The following is a 20,000-nucleotide window of genomic DNA, read 5'->3' as shown; positions in this document are numbered from 1 at the left end:
TTCGACTTCAGCCTACGGAGGAATAATAATCAAAATTGAGACACATGTACCAAACCAGAAGTCGAAAATAATTTATTTGACAAGGTCATTGCCAAAATAAGAGAGTTATTAAAAAAGGAGAAAACAACTTTGGTAAATAGGAATTCCACGTGAAGGCTGGGTGGCATGCAGGATAAAACCTTCCCACAGACCTTGCCTGTGGCAATGGAAAGAGAAATTATAACTTACTACATTTGGGTTTATCTGGACTTGGATCTGAGTTTGTTTTTATTTTTCACTCAGAAGGGAACTAAATAATGGTTGAGTGATAGCATCAGAGGTTGGACGGTGTGGTCTGGAAGCTCGGAGCCAGAGCAGGTAATCTCGTGACCCCGTCTTGAAAGCCTCTGGTTATGTATTTTTATTTTTTTACATTACCTTCTCCATTTGATTTGTATTACTGTTGTTTAGGGCTTTTTTTAGGATATCATTCATGAGAAATTTTATTTTTGATAATTTATATGATAAATCTTCTCAATCATCTGAAGCCCGAGAATATTATTACTGTTTAGCATGTTCTTTATTTCCATGTCCTTAATAAGCATATTGGTAGATAGAGGTTGACATGTCAGCACTTGAGCACACCAAGGTCAACAACAAATATTCATCTTCAGATTAGTGTGGAGCCATGGGGTATGCTGGAGTTCTTAGCCTCTGTGCAAACACTATGGGGTTTTCATCATTTGGGGTGTCTGTATCTTTACAAACCAGCCAAGATGAAATTTGTGACTTTCCAGATATTTTGTGCTGCTTTACATTATGTGGTGGAAAATTATAGTTGAAAAGCACAGCTGCTCATCCAAATTCAATATTTGTGAGTCACATGAATTTTTATTATTTGTTTAAAGAGTTTTTGGGGACAGTGTTAAGTTGAGTCACCAAAAACCTTAATGACTATTTATGATTGTAACTTGTAATTCTGGTTGCATTCAAAATTGTACACATATCTTTACTTCTTAATTTACATTGTCTGTGAATGTCAAAATGCCTTCACTGCCCTTATTATTTGTAACCAATTCAATGAAGCCTCCTTGAAACTTGAGGTTCCAAACCTAAGCTCCAATATAAGAGTACATGCATACAAGGTAGGAACAAAAATGAATGAGTTTTTTTTTTTAACAACACGTGGAAGTCGACAGAGTAACGAGACCAGTGATACACTGATTAACTAATACTGTTACGAATCTAGAAGCTTACTGCACTCAACATTCAGGTCCTATGGCTCAGTTATTTCAATAAGTAAATGTGGATAGATAGCTCCCTTTCCCTTGTTTAATGGGTAATTGAATGTACATGCGCTAAGAAGTTATTTTGATAGTCAGGGTTTTCTTTTATTTTGACACCACCAACATCAACTCCAACAACACCAGCATCACCCTCAACTTCACCTCGCTCTGACCGACGCCATTGCCTACGTGCGTGTCAGCACATACGTGGGCGGAGCCCACGCAGGATAATGTTCCTCTGCGTCTTTGGTGGGCGGTCCCTCCCCCCCTGGAGAAGGGTGAATAAGGTTACGGCGCGATCGGACCGAGGAGAGAATTTTTTGAGATAGTTGATGACCATTGAGCAGGCAAGGTTGTGGTCAATCTTACAGGCAGGTTGAACAAGTGTGGAGTTATCAGCCCTCGCTTGACGTTCCACGAAAATACTTGGAGAAGTGGCAGAGAAACCTCCTGCCTTCTCGACAGTTTGGGGTACAGAGGAGAGTTTTGGTTGTCGGGACGAGCGCTGAAGGGAGTTCTGGATTCTGCTCGCGGCTCATTGGTGCCTGGTTCTATCACCGCCTCTCGCTGCTGCCTGGTTCGCTCGTGTCAGCCGAACCACACGAGGTGGACAGGTCCATGTCCTTCTGGGTGTGTGTGTGTGTGTGTGTGTGTGTGTGTGTGTGTGTGTGTGTGTGTGTGTGTGTGTGTGTGTGTGTGTGTGTGTGTGTGTGTGTGTGTGTGTGTGTGTGTGTGTGTGTGTGTCTGTCGGTGGGCCCGTCTTTGAGTAGTAAATTGTTAAGTGCCTTCGCTGTACATTATTTGCCTTGCATCTCTTATTAGTCGTGATAACTCTGCCCTTACGTGCTTCCCTCCTTCCCCACCTTTTGTAAATAAATGCCCTATTTGTTAAATGTATCAGCTCGTTTTTGTGTTTCCTTTATTGGTTTAACACGGTGTGTGTTGGGGAATAAGAAAGGCCGTTGTTGCCTTGGTGGTGTGCATTTGGGACCGACGGAAGCTCGGTGACCATCCGCTCGGGTCACGCACGGGTCTAGCGCGCATATGGCTCGTCCCGTATGAGTGCCGTCGAGGGTGTGAATACTAGGTAGCTCGCCACGTGGTCTCTAGGTATTTTGAAGTTTGGCAAATAACCCTGTACCACGTGGTGGAATTATTGACGATTCACGGTCTGGTAAGGGACCCGTACCCTCGGAGTTTTCCGAAAGGTACGATCTAAATTCCGGGTGTTCGGCAGAGTCAACCCTACTGCTCCACCTAGCGTTTGTGCTCGCAGTCGATACCCGGCCCGCAACAAATTGGTGTCAGGAGCAGGTTTCGAACCCCTCCGGCTCCGGAGAGAAATTTACGGGTCGGACCAGGGGTATAGGGAACAACTCCCTCCCCCCCCCCGCCGTTTTCCCCCAAATTACGAGCATTTCAAATTTATTTTCCAACCCGCAACATGTCTATAACCAAGATGGGCTGAAACAGGTGGGTTTAGAGGTAGATGTAGTGGTAGACGAACCAATGGTCCAGGACACCACCCCCATGCAGGAAGTTTACCTGCGACCAAGCTCAGAGTCCGTAAGGGGCGCAGGGGCGGCGTATGACACCCCCCCCCGTAAAATTTCCTCCCCGATCCCGGCCGTTTCCACACACCATCATGGCGGATCGGCTCCGTCATTTGACATGAGCCAGCTGTTGGAAATTTTGATGCAGAAAATGGATGACATGAAGAACGAAATGAATCAAAATACGCGAAACATGGAAAATGGGTTTGGAGTGCAAAATGGACGTGAACGCGCGTGATGTGCAAAACATGGGAAACAAAATGGAGGCGAACACGCAGGCACTGAGGGGTGATATGCAATGCTTGGGGTTGAATCTCCAGGCAGGGCAAAAGGCAATAAGGGCGATTGCACGTTGCGAAATGCGAACAACGGATTGCAAAATGGCGGCACCACATGGCGAAACGACCGAACCGACATGGAGTGTGCAATGTGTCTGGCCCGCGATGGAGACGAGTAAGGGTGAGGGGACGACGGAAAAATTAACAGACAGAAATGCAGGAATTAAAAAAAAATTAAGAGACAACGGAAATGAAAACAGAGACACAGGAATCAGAAGAGGTAGAGGATGAAGTAAATAAAGTAATTGATGAACACACACATAGAGTTAGTGGGGGACAATGGGGTTGAGCTTGGGGAATGTTTCGTGACCCGGTGCGAGCAGCAGGATAGCCTCCTTAAGGAACAAAGGGAGACGGTATGCTCCCTTGAAGCAGATCGCGACGTGGTGAGTCCTGTCGGGCCGAATGAGGTTGAGCGGATGAGTACTGTGAACGGGTGCACATGGAGCTTGGGGGGTATAGAAACCCTGGGATTGCTTGTGGTAGCGCGAATCCCCAATATGATTGTCCCAGAGTGTGTTGTTAAGAGTATGAATGGTACGAGCATGTCGAAATGTGTGTCAAAATGATCGCAGAATGCGAGTTTATGGCGTGCGTGAGTAACATGGCGTGCGTGGAAATGGACAGACCGATCCAGACGGGAGACGGGTATAGCGAGCCGAATGGGCCGCTAGTCACTATTTCGGGAACCACGCCGGTTTCACGGGACGTTGCGTACGGGGCCCGTTCGGCATTTAGCGAACGGCCCTCGCACGCGCATCTTCGTGCAGGGAGTCCGGCGCAGAAACGCTCCGCGTAGGATTCAACAAGGCCTCATGGATGGCTAAAATAGCGGCGAGGGTTGTTTGAATTTGGAACACGCGGGTTCCCACGTGGGCGCCAGTTGCGGGTGAGCTGCACACGTTGACTCGCATGGGGAATCCCTCGAAAGCGAGCACTCGGTGTGATTGGCAGGGCGACGACAAGGATGCATGTATCACCTGATGGAAGGGACAACGGGCAAGCCGTAAACCACCACCTTTGCGGTGCAAAAGGAAAAAAAAAAAAAGCCTCGCTTCCAGTACACAGCCCGATGTTTGGGCATAGGAGCACTAATTAGTGGGATGGGTTTAGCTTAGATATACCGGCCTCATGGGGGCATGAGCTGTCCTCCATGGTGCCCGTGGACTAGTTATTGGAATTTAGTTTAGATTTAGAAATGGGAAATGGATTTTGGGGGACATGGATAGACATGGAATGTATAGTGGGGAAGTAGCTTAGCTCCGTAGGTTAAATGGAACGTGCACTAGTATAAGGGACGACGAGGGAGCACGGGTTAGGGGAATTTAGCTAGCAGAGTGTGAGTGTTGGAATGAATTGGACAGTGAAAAAAAGGTGTGATGAGGGAGTGTGGGACGCAGGTCCAAGTGAGTGAGTGGAGTGAATGTGGTATGCATGGTGCGAATGAATGAGTGGGGGGATAAGTGAATCCCACCCAAGTGACCCCGGGGTCAGAGTAATGTTAGTTAGTGGGTTAGTTAAATTTACCAAAAGGAGGTCATTTTGTTGTTGGTGTCGAGAGAAGGCACGAAACCCATTTGGAGGGGTGCAGGAGTCCATGGACCGGCTGGGAGCGTGGCTGTTGAAAGGTGAGTATCGAGTAGAGGGCACCCCGGGCACCGGACAGTCGGCCAGAGTAGGCCAAGGGTCCAAGGGACCGGGATAGTGTAGTGGGCATGGCGACCCTCGGAAAGGGGCCCGTAGCGCCAAAATGCCAAGTGGGCATCGGAGGGGGGCAATGCCGGGAAGGGCAACCCCGCTTTCATAGGGAGCAGGTAGGCTCGGAGACAGCCTCAGGGCCCGGGGGTGCCGTAGTTAGAGTCCTGCAGGAGGGGAAGTCCCTGCCAGTTGAGCCACGCTGCCCAGCCACAAAATTGTGCATAGGCACGAGTGAAAATTTGAGGGCTTGGCCCAAATTTATAATGGACACCAACACAGGCGATGGGAATCATGGTTGTTGGAACCCATAGTTTAAAGTGACAGGCGTTTTGAAAAGCCCCGGGGTAGTTTAAAGTTAATAAAATGCAAGGATAGTTCGGAAATGTACCCCTTTGCACCATCCATCCCTTCGCTCTCTGTAGGCCGCTGGACCCACCTTGGGAAATATTGCTGAGATCTGGAGGAGGCCATTCTGAGGCTTTGTTGGGCTTCGAGACAGGACGCTAGTCTCTCCCTATTCCCCTCCAAAATAAGAACGTAGGGGTTGGGAGTGGATTGACAGGATAGGTTAGCCGGACAAGGACGATAAAGGGGGTTAGGGAGACGGAATTATAAGAAGAAAAAATAAAAATAAAAAAAATAAAAAGGGGCTAAATTTGGTTGATTTGTGTTGCAAATTAATGGAGTGGGTATGGACAGAGACAGGCAAAGGCTATAGGTTGGGGGGGGAGACCATAGGTTAGGTCCGAGCCCGTTTTCGGAGCGGCCGGCACCATTGCACTCCCTCCACACAACTTGACTGAACGAGACCAGAGGCCGCCAGCTTCACATGCCGGCCTGTTTTTGTGCTGCAGTTCCTGGTCCGCATGGCTCTGCCTTGCCATGCCTCATTTGCTTGCCTTACAATAACCCCATGCCTGCTACCCTTCTTGCATTGGCCCTGTGTCAACCTTCTCCACCATGGGTGCCAGAACCATCTCCTCAGTGTGTTTTGCCAAGACTGCCTGTAGGCAGCCGCACCACGAGGGCTGCGTTGTGCAGCCCGTGCATCGTTGTTTGTCCATCTCCATCCATTCTCCTGTGCCAGAGACTGCGTTTGAGCCACAGAAATGTTGACTCTGGTTGTGACTTTTTCTTCCACAGATCACAGGTCCTGGGCCATGGTTAGTGTAAATATTAGTTAAAATAGTAAATAACTTTAACCCACCTGTGTGTTTGTCGTAGCGCCGGCAATTTATTTAAGTTGTCCGTGTGAGTCTGTTTGTTAGTAACGCAGCGCATTCGGTTATTTATTTTTGGGACATGTTAAAAAAAAAACAGGGTCGCACTCAGGGATCCGAAGGTAAAATGTACTACGGGAAAACTTACACATGCTGGTCACACACAAATTCGACTCAGGACGAGTCTGTAAAAAGGGGGAGGGGTAGTGTTACGAATCTGGATGCTTACTGCACTCAACATTCAGGTCCTATAGCTCAGTTATTTCAAGAAGTAAATGTGATAGATAGCTCCCTTTCCCTTGTTTAATAGGTAATAGAATGTACATGCGCTGTGAAGTTATTTTGATAGTCAGGGTTTTCTTTTATTTTTACACCACCAACATCAACTACAACACCAGCATCACCCTCACCTTCACCTCGCTCTGACCGACGCCATTGCCTATGTGCGTGTCAGCACGTACATGGGCGGAGCCCACGCAGAATAATGTTCCTCTGCCTGTTTGGTGGGTGGTCCGCAGTAACGGCCGCCACGCCCCCCCCCCAGTCCAATCAACGGTCTTGGCGCCAGTTTTGGCCAATGACAGGGCGAAGAGCACATTTTGCGCGCCAAAACCGTCCAGTGAGGGAAAGCGGGGAGGGAGGTGGCGTCCCCTCCCCCCATGGAGAAGGGTGAATAAGGTTGCAATGCGATCAGACCGAGGAGAGAGTTTTTTGAGATAGTTGATGACCATCGAGCAGGCAAGGTTGTGGTCAATCTGACGGGCAGGTTGAACAAGTGTGGAGTTATCAGCCCTCGCTTTGATGTTCCACTAAAAGACTTGGTGAAGTGGCAGAGAAACCTCCTGCCTTCTCGACAGTTTGGGATACAGTGGAGAGTTTTGGTTGTCGGGACGAGCGCTGAACGGAGCTGAGGAGTCTGATCGCGGCTCGCTAGTGCCTGGTTCTATCATCGCCTCTTGCTGGTGCCTGGTTCTATCATCGCCTCTCGCTGGCCTGGTTCGCTTGTGTCAGCCGAAACACACGAGGTGGACAGGTCCATGTCCTTCTAGGTATCTGTGTGTGTGTCTGTCGGTGGGCCTGTCTTTAAGTTGTAAATTGTTTAGTGCCTTCGCTGTACATTATTTGCCTTGCATCTCTGATTAGTCGTGATAACTCTGCCCTTACGTGCTTCCCTCCTTCCCCACCTCTTGTAAATAAATACCCTATTTGTTAAATGTTTCAGCTCGTTTTTGTGTTTCTTTTATTCGTTTAACACGGTGCGTGTTGGGGAATTAGAAAGGCCATTGTTGCCGTGGTGGTGTGCATTTGGGACCGACGGAAGCTCGGTGACCATCCACTCGGGTCACGCACGGGTCAAGCGCGCATACGGCTCATCCCGTACGAGTGCCGTCGAGGGCGTGAATACTCGGTAGCTCGCCACGTGGTCTCTCGGGATTTATGAAGTTTTGCAAATAATCCTGTACCACGTGGTGGAATTATTGACGATTCACGGTCCGGTAAGGGACCCGTACCCTCGGAGTTTTCCGAAAGGTACTATCTAAATTCCGGGTGTTCGGCAGAGTCGACCCTACTGCTCTACCTCGCGGTCGTGCTCGCAGCCGATACCCAGCCCGCAACAATACATTGTATGCTGTGCATTGTGCAACATATTTTATTTCAAACATCCACTTGTTCCCTCTGCCACCAAAAGTGGATGGAGGTTATGTTTTCACCCCTGTCTGTTTGTTTGTCTGTGAGCAGGATGTCTCAAAGAGTTAAGAACAGATTCGGATGAAACTTGGTGTACAGGTTGGATGTGTACATGGACAAATTGATTAGATTTTGGTGAAGATCTGGATCCAGATCCGGATCCGGATACTAGAATTTTCAAAGTGATTCCTCCGAATTGAGAGATATGGCTAAAAACGATATATAGCACGGTATTTCAAAAAGTTGTGAATGGGTAATGACAAAACTTGGTGGTTGAGACGAGACACTCGTCGTTGAGCTGTCAAACCTGGGTTAAAATCTCGGCCCAACTATAAACTGTTATCCTGTTGTTTCATGAGGCAGAGTGATTCATCAATATGTGTGTCTTCTCTTGGATGGACGTAAAACTGGACATCTCGTCTGCCATCATTAGTTGGTGGACGCTAAAGATCCCATGATGTCCCTCGTGAAGAGTAGACGAGCTATCGCCGGCACCGTGGTTAAATTCCATCTCTATCCTGCATCATCAACACAGCCATGCCCCCAGCAAATGATGCTACTCACAGCTATGTGCTGCATGCGAAAGAAGAACTCTATATTCCTGTAAAAATTCCTGAATTGTTCATAATTCCTTTAATGATTCTTTCTCCTGTAAAAAGAAAGCTGGAAACAGGAAGATTAATTTGGCCCATGACACCTATATCATATCAACATACCTATGTCGATTTATGAAATCTATCCCTTTTATTTACCTATAACCTCGACCATTGATCTGCTTTCAACTATGACTGTACTTTAAAACAAAAAATATTTTAGTGTGAATATATGAAGACAGACATCCACAAATATTCTCACTTCACTTACATTTCATTGTCAAATTAATGTTATGACATGGTGAATGCACCTTATATGGACGTGATACTGGACAAAAGTCCAACTCTTAAAAAAACACAAACTAGAGAGTTCATAGAACACCTTACCCCTTACCCCGTGTAGTCTTGAGAAACAAAGACATAGGCGGCGTCTATGAGCGGCAAATTTGATTGTTGTGATGACGTAAAATTCCATAATATTGTTTCCAAGTACTGCTAAACTGAAGGGTTTTTAAAGTGCCAAAAAGGTGATTTATGTTCTTCAACATTCAAGCATATAATTCAATTGAAATAAAATTAAGATTTTAAAGGTTGTAGAAAAAATATTTTGGAGGTTTACCACCGTTGCTGCAGTCTTTTACACCACCTCAGTTAAAACACGTCATTTGCTCTTTGTGCCTGTTGTTTGTGTCCTTTATGATGTCTTTATAAACAGTAGGTTTTCCTGTTTGGAATGATTTTCAATTTTGTCTGACTGCCAGATAGGCAGACAGATGAAAAACTATTATCTCACTCCTCTCTGCACGTGTGTGATTGGGACAAATTCAGAGCCAAAGTACTGCTCAACTGCAGGTTCGTTTTCTGATTCATGTTCTGATTCGTGTTCAAAATATAACATTCAATTGAAACTAAGTTGCTCCTCAATCATAAAATTATGTTTGTAGACAGACAGACAAAGTGAACCCACTCCTTAACCCTACTTTTCACTTTGCATGAAAGTCTGGTGTTGGCTTAATGGTTAAGGTGGCTGGCTTAAGATCTTTGGGTCTTTAGTTTGAGCTCCTGTCTTGCGTTGAAATAACACTAGGTAGGTTGACTCAGCCTGTCATCCTTCCGAAGTTGGAAAAATGAGTACCAGATAACTGGTAACAGGGAGCACTGCATCAGCGACACAGCCGCACTTCCAGAAATGATGCAACCAGCAGCCACAGGCTGCATACGAAACAACAGCAACAACTTCGCGTGAGTGGGGTAAAAATCCCATGTAACTGAACATCCATATGATTACAAATGGGATGGCTGTCTTGTTGTCCCTTATGAGGATTGTGTGCTCCACAATGTATCTCCACTTGCCAACACTCCTTTAACTACACATACTTGGAAGCATAATGATTCAAGTGTCTGCTCCGAGTCTTCAAGGTTTCCGCTTCAAATTAGACCCCGGCCAAGTCATGCCAAAGACTAAAAAAGGTACGTGCTGCTTCCTCACTTAACACTCAGCATTTAAAAAGGATAGAGCACAGACAAACAACCATAGGCTGGCAAACTTTGCACAGGCTTTTGTTGGGCCTAATGGCCTCTTCATGCATTAAAGTTCCTTGTAAGGAAACTTATCTTTTTTATTTTATTAGTCCCCTACTGGTTTCACCAGGGAGGACAACAGGTTTGCTTTCTGTCTATCCGTCCGTCCGTCTGTCCTTCCGTCCACCCCACTTATGTTTTTTTCAGAATTCTTTCCCACACCCTTTAACATATTCAACTGAAACCTGGTACATGGCTTTACTATAATAAGTTACAGAAAATGTTGAAGTTTCATGGCGTTTGTCAATTTTTCACAGAATTATGCTATTTTTGGACCTAGAAAATATCACATTATTATTACTAGAAGCATCCGCTCTCTACGGGAGCAATCGAGGGGGTCATGTTATTATATTTATGCCTATTTCACTCCAAGGGGTCCCAGGATTACACACCCCAAAAATGGTTGCGATTGGTTCAGCCGTTTTTGCGGTACCTGGGAACAAACAGACAGACAGACGGTGAGTTATAGAAAGATTATACATGGGCCAGTTTTTAGCTGTCCTGACTTCACCCCACTGCTTTACACCCATTGACTGAACAGCAGGCCTAACTCTATCCCGCTTAAAATCATGTGCCACCATTCCATGAAATAGCACAGATCGGCAGGCCTCAGGCTTTAGGCCTGGGTGGTAGTCCATGGCAAAGTTATTTATGCCATAAGCCATACGCATGTTTTTGCTTCATATTGTTGTGGGGCCGCGTATCGGCGGCGAGCACAACCGCTAGGTGGAGCAGTAGAGTCGGCTCCACCGAACACCCAGAATCTAGATCGTGCTTCTCGGAGAACTCCGAAAGGCACAGGTCCCTTACATGACCGTGAATCGCCAATAATTCGACGGTGTGGGGTAGGGTTAATTGCCAACTTCAATATACCTAAATATCCACGCAGTGCAACTACCGGGGAACCACACCCTCGGCAGGCCTCAAGCAGAACGAGCCGTTACCATGCTCGAACCGTGCGTAACCCGAGTGGATGGTTACCGAGGTCCGTCGGTCCAAATGCACAATTACAGCAACAATGAAGCCTCCTAATTCCCGTTCACAGCACGGCAAACCAATGGCAGAAAGGACAAGGATGAGCTGGGACATTCAACAAGAGGGGAATTTATTAACAATAGGGGGAAGGGAACACACAAAGAGCAGAGTTATCACTACTATAAGAAATGTAAATAATGTACAACAAAAGCACTTAATAATTCTACTTGAAGACAGGGCCCAGGGACACACACGCACACACAAATACCCCAGGAAGAGATGGACCTCATGGGTCTATCTCGGTCAAGCCGGACCGTGGTACATGTCCGCTTCGTGCGGCCACACCGACTTCGAAACCACTGGTGGGACTCGAACCCATGACCCGAAGTCCACGGCCCTCATCCCTGGCTGCTCGGCCACCGCACTGTTCGGTCACCACCACCACGGTGAGCCACCATAAAGGGACTGTAGACCGCAATCGCCGTGATCCCGCAGAACCCTCGTCGACCACCACTCTGCCGTCGCCACGATCACCCGGTCTCCATCCTCTCCTCTTTCTTTTTCCCCTCAGGTCTGAGCGATTACTTTTTCTCGGCACGCTCGCCTCCCATTGGCTCGTGGGTTGTCAGGCGACTCATGGTGGCCTCTCGATTGGTCGGGCCGAACACTGCATCTGCTAAGGCGGAGCCAGCCTGAGGTGATAGCTTCCCTGATTGGGCAAGGGGTGGTCTGGTGGGAGGGGCAACGACCACCCTCCCACCATGCGTGTCTGAGAACCCAAACGGAACAGCCAGGGGAGCACCCTATTCTCCATCTCACCCCTGTACGTGACACGATGCACGTGGTCAATGGCGGCGATGGTGTCGTAATTGTTGTAGTTGTTGGTGATGTAAAAATCCTAACTATTAAATAATTCCGCAGCGCATGTACACTTAATTCCCAGTAGACATAGGGGACGGGACCCTAACTAGAAACACATACTTATCGATATCATTGATCTATAAGGACTCTGGCTGTTGTGTGCTCATGGCTGCCAGATTCGTAACAATATTTGTACTTCGGGTTATTAGCCCCTGTGGGACTTAGTCCAAAATAGGGGCTTATAGATTTGGTCTCGATTTCTCGTATCTGTGTGTGCATCCGCAACCACATCTCAGACATGTATGGACCGATTTTATTCATACTTGGCACAAAGACAACACATGGTGGTATACATATGCGCTTAATTTTGTTTCGCAATGCGATTAAAAATGACTGTCTGACGGCCATTTTAGTTGTAAAAAAAAAACAACAACCTGGTATTGAACACATTCTCAACCATTTCCCAGACATGCATTTACCAATCTTGTTAAGACTTTGCACATGGATAACGAATGATGGCTTACATATGCATGCCATTTGGTTTCGAGATTACATCCAAGATGGTCGACTGGTGGCCATTTTAGTTGTAAAAAACCCGATTTGTATATGTCCCAAACCATTTCTCGGATATGTATTTACCGATGTTGTTCAAAGTTGGCAGGCGGATAAGGAATGATAGCTTCGACATTAACATCATTTTTTTTCGAGATCAGATCCAAGATGTCCGACTGGTGGCCGTTTTCTTGCTTAAATGTGTCCCCAACCATTTCTCAGACATGCATAGTCTGATTTTGTTCAAACGTGGCACAAGCACAGTCCATGATGGCATACATGTGCCTCTCACTTTATTTTGCGATCTGATCAAAGATGGCTGACTGGTAGACTGGTGGCCATTTTAGTTGTACATAAACATGGGCTAGCCCTTTAACTCCATTACCAAAATTACTAAAACAATGGGGGTTATGATATTTTATGTGTTTTTCACTTGTTTTTATTATTCTCGGCACTGGACACTCCATTATACACCACCCAAATAAACGACCATTCATTGGCACTGGTAGTGGATATGCATCGCAAAGCAATTCTCATTCTTGTTTTATTTAACACTGTACCAAGATGGCAGTTTAAGTTGTAAACATCTTTAATGAGAATTTAGGTCAGCCTACCATTCAGCTAACCTGTCCACCTTTTTATAATCCTTCTACCAATCTATAAATTATTTAAATGGAACTACTAATCTATAAATGGAATAGACTCGTATGAAGATGAATACTCGTTAAGATTAGTGTGACAAGAGAAATGTGACTTTTACCGACCTTCTTCGTTCAGCCAAATTATATCCTACTATTAATTTGCAATTGGTCATTGGCTTTGACACCAATACAAATTTTTATTTTGGATCCTAAGCATCAACAAGCTATATATATCAAATGGAATTTTTAAAGTGATTCTTCACCATTGAGAGAATGGGCCAAAAATGATATATAGCACAATGTCTCAAAAAGTTGTGGATGTATCGTGACAAAACTTGGTGGATGAGTTGGATGGCTGACAAGAACAAGCTGATTTGATTTCAGTTCACGTCTGGATGCAGATCCGGCCTATCACTGGGATACAAAACGTAAACTGTTCAGCCTGGTGGAGGTATGCACTCTACCAAGTGCCGTTCTAGTTTCGTATGGCATGATGAAAGAAATCCTTTAAGGATTCTTTATACAGTACAAAGCGATCTTTACATGGTGCAGTACAAAGTGATAGGGCTACCATTTGCTCCTTGGATTTGAGCATGCTCATACATCAAACATTCATTCTTTCATCCTGCCTTGGCATAGCAGTGAAGAGTAACTCATTTAAAAACTGTTCCCATATCCATGAGCTTGTCCATTACGAGTTGCTGAATGTCTTGGAAATGTGTCACTGCTCCTGTACTCCATAACACCCATTTCTTTCAGCAGAAACATGCTAGTTGCTCCTTTTAATCTGCAGTTGTTTAATGCGCATGACAAAGCCAATTAATGTGTACTGCCACAAAATACATTCAAATGAGACAAAACTATTCATGTCATGTTATTGAATGGATCAAGTAATCGATGGCTGTCTGGTTCGTAAAATGCCCTCTAATTTTTGCCCTTGTGCTGAATTTTTAGGATGGAGATATTGATCTGAGCGTGCTCGCTCGAGCGCTGTGTTCACAGGAGAATCTTCTTGAGGTAAAGGAGTCTATGGATGATGTGCTAATGAAATGTTTGTGAAAATTTAGACTTTGGGAGGCACCATTTGCTCCATTGTATGTCACACTTTCACATTTTAAAAAATCCTCTATTCAGTTACTAATCTTTCAGGAATCAGCATTTCCAATTTGGTTATTCAACCTTAACATTCCATCTGACTTGCCATATCGACCAACTAAGTATCCTACACTTGCACTTTCCCATGCCTCCACTGGGGCTCATGCACATCACACCAATTTGGCAGGCACAATCACTACACTTTCTCGTGCTTTGTATTTCTGATGCATCTGCATGCTGCCTGGATTAAACACTGCTCTTCTCTGGTTGTTGATTCTTTAACAAAATGTTGATAGTAAAAGATCAATCTTACAAAGTGCTGCATCTCTGTGGTCTTACTCATTGACAGCATACACTTTTTTCAGCTTCATGTCTACTCGAGCCTTACTTATCAAACGTCTCACTTACTCAACCTCATCTCTTCGATGGTTGCACTTCACAGGCTTGACCTTCAACCTGGCTGCTCACAATTGCTTGAACTGACAGTTGCAGTCACTGTAGGAGTTCTTCCAATGTTTTACTAAATATGATCACATCATCGGGGTATACAATGCAAGTATTACTGTCAAAAAGTAAAGCCTCTAGTGTGGCCAAAATCAAGTCCATGGGTCATTAAGTGTGACAGAAACAATGGTCAACCCAAAAGTCATGACTTTAAATTTTAAAAGCCTGTGATGCATGGTGAATATAGTCTAAGGCCTGTGTTATGGTGCCACCTCCAATAACCAGTGCCCACTAGTCAGGTCCAATGTGTATAAGAATTGAGCCCCTGTAAGAGAATCTAGTTTCAAAATTGTGGAGGGGGTAGCTATCTCCCATTGTAATTCAGTTGAACTTTTAGTAGTCAATGCCGAACCACATGCTACCATCCCTTTTTAATACCAACTGGTGAAAGTGAAGTGCACAGGTTATAAAGATGGGGTGACTCCTGCCTTTAATGTCTGATTGATGTGTTCTGCAACGATCTCTTAATTTTTGGTTTATTGCCAATAGGTTTCTTGTTTGATGGGCATTCAATCTTAAATATTGATGTAATACTAAGTCTGCTGAATATGTTCCGAATTCGGATTTTCAAAACTGAGTGACAGCACACATTCATGCCGAACACATCAGACCTTCAGACCTAATGCTGAACACACAATATCCCCAATCTACTACCAAACCCCATTTCTCTAAGTTTCTCTCAGACAACCATTATTCAAAGAAAGATGTAAGGGTGGTTTCACATGATCATTTCTCATGACCATCCCGACCTCATTTACATACTTTTTGGAGTAATATCCCTACATCCTTTTTCATTTATAAAAATGTTTTTATTACTTGTTTCTTTACTTTTTTTCCGATATATATATATATATATATATATATATATATATATATATATATATATATATATATATATATATATATATATATATATATATTCTACAACTAATTTACAAATGTTGGAGAACAAACTTTATAAATGTGCTCACATTATCATGGTATTTCACATACTTTACAGATGATCTAACATTCTAAATAGTATATACACTACATGGCCAAAAGTATGTGGACATCTGCTCGTCCAACATCTCATTCCAAAATCATGGGCATTTATATGGAGTTGGTCCCCCTTTGCTGTTATAACAGCCTCCACTCTTCTAAGAAGGCTTTTCACTCGATGTTGGAGCATTTCTGCAGGGATTGCTTCCATTCAGCCACAAGAGCATTAGTGAGATCGGGCATTGATGTTGGGCGATTAGGTCTGGCTTGCATTCGGCGTTCCAATTCATCCCAAAGGTGTTCGATGGGGTTGAGGTCAGGGCTTTGTGCAGGCCAGTCAAGTTCTTCCGCACCGATCTTGACAAACCATTTCTGTATGGACCTTGCTTTGTGCACAGGGGCATTGTCATGCCGAAACAGGAATGGGCCTTCCCCAAACTGTTGCCACAAAGTTGGAACCACAGATTTGTCTACAATGTCATTTTATGCTGTGGCGTTAAGATTTCCCTTCAATCGAACTGAGGGGCCAAGCCCGAACCATGTAAAACAGCCCCAGACAATTATTCTCTTCTCCACCAAACTTTACAGTTGGCACTATGCATCCGGGCAGGTAGCATTCTCCTGGCATCCACCAAACCCACATTCGGCCGTCGGACTGCCAGATGGTGAAGTGTGATTCATCACTCCAGAAAATGTGTTTCCACTGCTCCAGAGTCCAATGGCGGTGAGCTTTACACCACTCCAGCCGACGCTTGGCATTGTGCACGGTGATCTTAGGCTTGTGTGTGGCTGCTCGGCCATGGAAACCCATTTCATGAAGCTCTCAACGAACAGTGTTTATGCTGATGTCGCTTGCAGAGACAGTTTGGAACTCGGTAGTAAGTGTTGCAACCGACGACAGACGATTTTTATGCACTATGTACTTCAGCACTCGGCGGTCCCGTTCTGTGAGCTTGTGTGGCCTACCACTTCGCCGCTGAGCTGTTGTTGCTCCCAGCCATTCCTCTTCACAATAACAGCATATACAGTTGACCGGGGCAGCTCCAGCAGGGCAGAAATTTGATGAACTGACTTGTTGGAAAGGTGTCATCCTATGACGGTGCCACGCTGAAAGTCACTGAGCTCTTCACTATGGCCCATTCTACTGCCAATGTTTGTCTATGGAGATTGCATGGCTGTGTGCTTGATTTTATACATCTGTCTGCAATGGGTGTGGCTGAAATAGCTGAATCCACTAATTAGAAGGGGTGTCCGCATACTTTTGGCCATGTCGTGTACTTTCTGTCACCGACTTCGTGATAATATTCCACCGTTAACCACACCCGTATATTGGCCCTCAGGCAAATGTATCTAGCGGCCCCACCCCATCAGGCTGATTAACAGTCGTAGTCCTGCCCACCCATCAGATCCATTCTAATTCCTTTACAAAGGAATGCAGTTTTGCGTACTTTTTGTGGAATCCTTTCAAGCTATTAAAATTACAATAGCAAAGGATGCTGCACACAGTAAAACTCAGATGGTACGAGTCATTGCCATTGAGAGAGACAGCTCAGAAAAATATGGTGTCTGAAGATTATTATTATTATTATTATTATAATTATTATTATCATGATCACATGATCATTTCTAAATGATCATGTGATCATGATGAGCAAAAAACGACAGCAGTCAAAACCAGAAAATCTTCTTCCTGTTCATCATCATAAAAATCATAATAATACTGATTATTATTACTAGTGCGGGCCCATACGTGCAAAAAAATAAAAAATAAATACGTACCAGAAACAACTACACAGGCCGTTCCTTCGCTCTTGCGTGCCCGTACGTGCGTGGCCGTACGTGCAAAAAAAAGAAAAGAAAAAAAAAGAACATTGTGATGTCAATCGTGATGTCATAGCACGTATCCTGTCATTGGTTTGGTAGATAAATGGCCGTAACTTGGGAACCACTTGTCCGATTAATATCAAACCTTGAAAAGGCACATCCACAGCGCCCTAGCAATATACCTGGCAAGTTTCAATTAGATCGGACCAGTGGTTGTCGAGAAACAGCGGTCGCACACAGACACACAGAGATTGCTGGAATTATAGATGGATTATGATTATTTTATCAAAAATAATTATTATTATTATTTTATAATAATAATATTATTTTTATGATGCTGATAATTATCTGTCAATAATTCCAGCAGTGTGTGTGTGTGTGTGTGTGTGTGTGTGTGTGTGTGTGTGTGTGTGTGTGTGTCTGTGTGTGTGTGTCTGTGTGTGTCTGTGTGTGTGCGTGTGTGTGTGTGCGTGTGTGCGTGTGTCTGTGTGTGTGCGTGTCTGTGTGTGCGTCTGCGACCGCTGTTTCTCGACAACCACTGGTCCGATCTAATTGAAACTTGCCAGGAATATTGCGGGGGACACGCGGCTGTGCCTTTTCAAGGTTTGATATTAATCGGACAAGCGGTTCCCAAGTTATGGCCATTTATCTGTCAACCAATGACAGGACACGGTGCTATGACGTCACGAATGACGTCACAATTGTTCCTTTTATTTTTTCCCCTTTTTTTTGCACCTATGGGCCCACGCACTAGTTTTATAAATAATAATTTTTTAAAAAGTTTTTTTATTTTTATTTTTTGCTTTTGCCATGGTCTGAAGGACTGAAAAATGATCCCTGCCTCGACAATCAGCTGAAAAGACTGTGTGGGTGCTCATATGTTGCCGAAGCGACTTTTTAGAGAAGATACTCCAACTTTAGTTTTGTATATGGCAGGTGGGACTGACATTTTTTTTCCATGCCATACATACATAGAGAGTACCAGCACACTCTCTGATATTGACAAAAGGAAGGGATGAAGAATGAAGTACAGGCAGATTGAGATCGTGATTTTTTTTTTGAAGGGAAAAGGTAAAGTTGTTTTGTTAGTTTGTTTTAATTTTTTAAGCAAGAAGGGGAATAGGATAAAGTTGCAACGCTATGTCAACGGCGTCCATGTCTGGATAGGTTCCTATACTTTTATCCTTTTGTTATAGCTGGAGCATTTTCTTGTTTTGTTTTTTTCCAGAGCTATCTGCTCCTTGACCTGAGCTCTCCTTTGATGCCAGGTGGCAATTTCTTCTCTTGTTTTGCTGACCTTCCATCTTTGCTTTTGAAAGATTGCTGTGACTCTTTGCCAAGCCATCGGCTCAGCTTTGCTTGCCCTTACTCCCATCACATTAACATTACTATCTTCCATTGTCAGCTGTGACTGTCACCACAGCAGGAATGTATAAAACTCTTACTTCCTCTTAACACAAAGACTGCTTGGCAAACCATCTTGTCCACTAATGTGCACCTTCAGTACAATCCTTGGAAGTCGTTGGCCTAATAAAATGTTAAGACATGTATTGGGATAACCATATGTCAAAACACAACTTCAGGACTAAATGTCGCCTTGGTATCCCTCACAGAGCCAAGTCTTTCCTTGACAATCTCCAGCACTTAATGGTATGCAGATCATTTATTCCCAGTGCCATAAAGTATTGCTGTCTTGCTTGTGCTGGAGCTACAATATATATCTCACATTCATGGAAGTATTGGAGTCAAAAGCCCTGAGAGTAGTTGTGTCTTCACAAGAGGCTAAGGTGGAGGTTTTGCTTCTCTCCTATCGAAGGCAGGTTATTGGCCTTATGGCATCCTACCGTCTAATATTTCTCTCCCTCCCCCAATTCTCTCCAAGTGCTTTGTCCCCTCCTTCCACTTCTTATTCACACAAGTACATTGAGCAACCCATACCTTGTTACTCTTGCTAAATCTGAGTTTACTGCTCACTTCCTTTGTCCACATTTTCTCTCTAATGTAGAACCACCTTCCAAGCTCTGTTGAATCATGTTCTTTCCTACATTCAATTAATAGGGAAATCCACCTCGCCTCGTACTGTCTCTGATCCCCTCGCAGACTTTCTATATGCTCTCCCCCGTCCCGTTTCTCCACACATGTACCATATATGTGATTTATTGTGTGTTTTTATTGTATCCTTCATCCTTATCTGCCAATGCGACCATTGCCTCTTTGTGCCTTCTCCGCCGTTTTCCTCTGCCATATTATTAGTCCATTGACCTCTGCTCTTCTATAAGCTTTGAACTTTGTATTAAAGATTAAGAAATAAAATCTTCTCTGATGTTACCATGAGTGTCGTCATCGATTTGTGTGGATGTATTTTTGCACATCCCATTCACCTACTAGCTGTAAGGTACTGTTCTCATCTCATCCCATCATATTTTTAATACCGATTGGCAGGAGGACGTGCGTTGGGATCAGGACAGACTTTTCATGGAGGTATCTTCTGAACTCAAGATGGAGAGGGAGAAGGTTGGGAAACCGACCAAAGGAAAGCAAGAGAGCTGAAGATAATTTGTTGTTTGTTTTTATGTCTTTGCTTTTTCCTCTTCTTCTGCTCCCATTTCTTTTACTCCATTTATATGTTA

The 20,000-nt window shown here is 44.5% G+C and overlaps 1 protein-coding gene across 5 annotated transcripts in view; it reads left to right on the top strand.

Annotated features, from left to right (window-relative positions):
- Positions 1-20,000, top strand: part of IFT43 (intraflagellar transport 43) — a 145,225-nt gene that overhangs the window by 124,404 nt on the left and 821 nt on the right. Inside the window, exons 7-10 of one of the 5 annotated variants that reach the window (XM_085870150.1) lie at positions 13,921-13,983; positions 18,599-18,638; positions 18,984-19,020; positions 19,813-19,924. In XM_085870150.1, coding sequence (XP_085726276.1) covers positions 13,921-13,983; positions 18,599-18,638; positions 18,984-19,018 — 138 coding nt within the window. In that variant the 3' untranslated portion in view covers positions 19,019-19,020; positions 19,813-19,924. The other 4 variants (XM_085870151.1, XM_085870149.1, XM_085870147.1 and 1 more) reach the window with 4 other exon arrangements.

The sequence above is a fragment of the Eptatretus burgeri genome, chromosome 2, assembly GCF_056783735.1.
Source record: "Eptatretus burgeri isolate ZD-2024b chromosome 2, Ebu_testis_v1, whole genome shotgun sequence".
Taxonomy (NCBI): Eukaryota; Metazoa; Chordata; class Myxini; order Myxiniformes; family Myxinidae; genus Eptatretus; species Eptatretus burgeri.
Note: the sequence above shows the minus strand (reverse complement) of the source record. Positions and strands in the feature narration are given on the sequence as shown.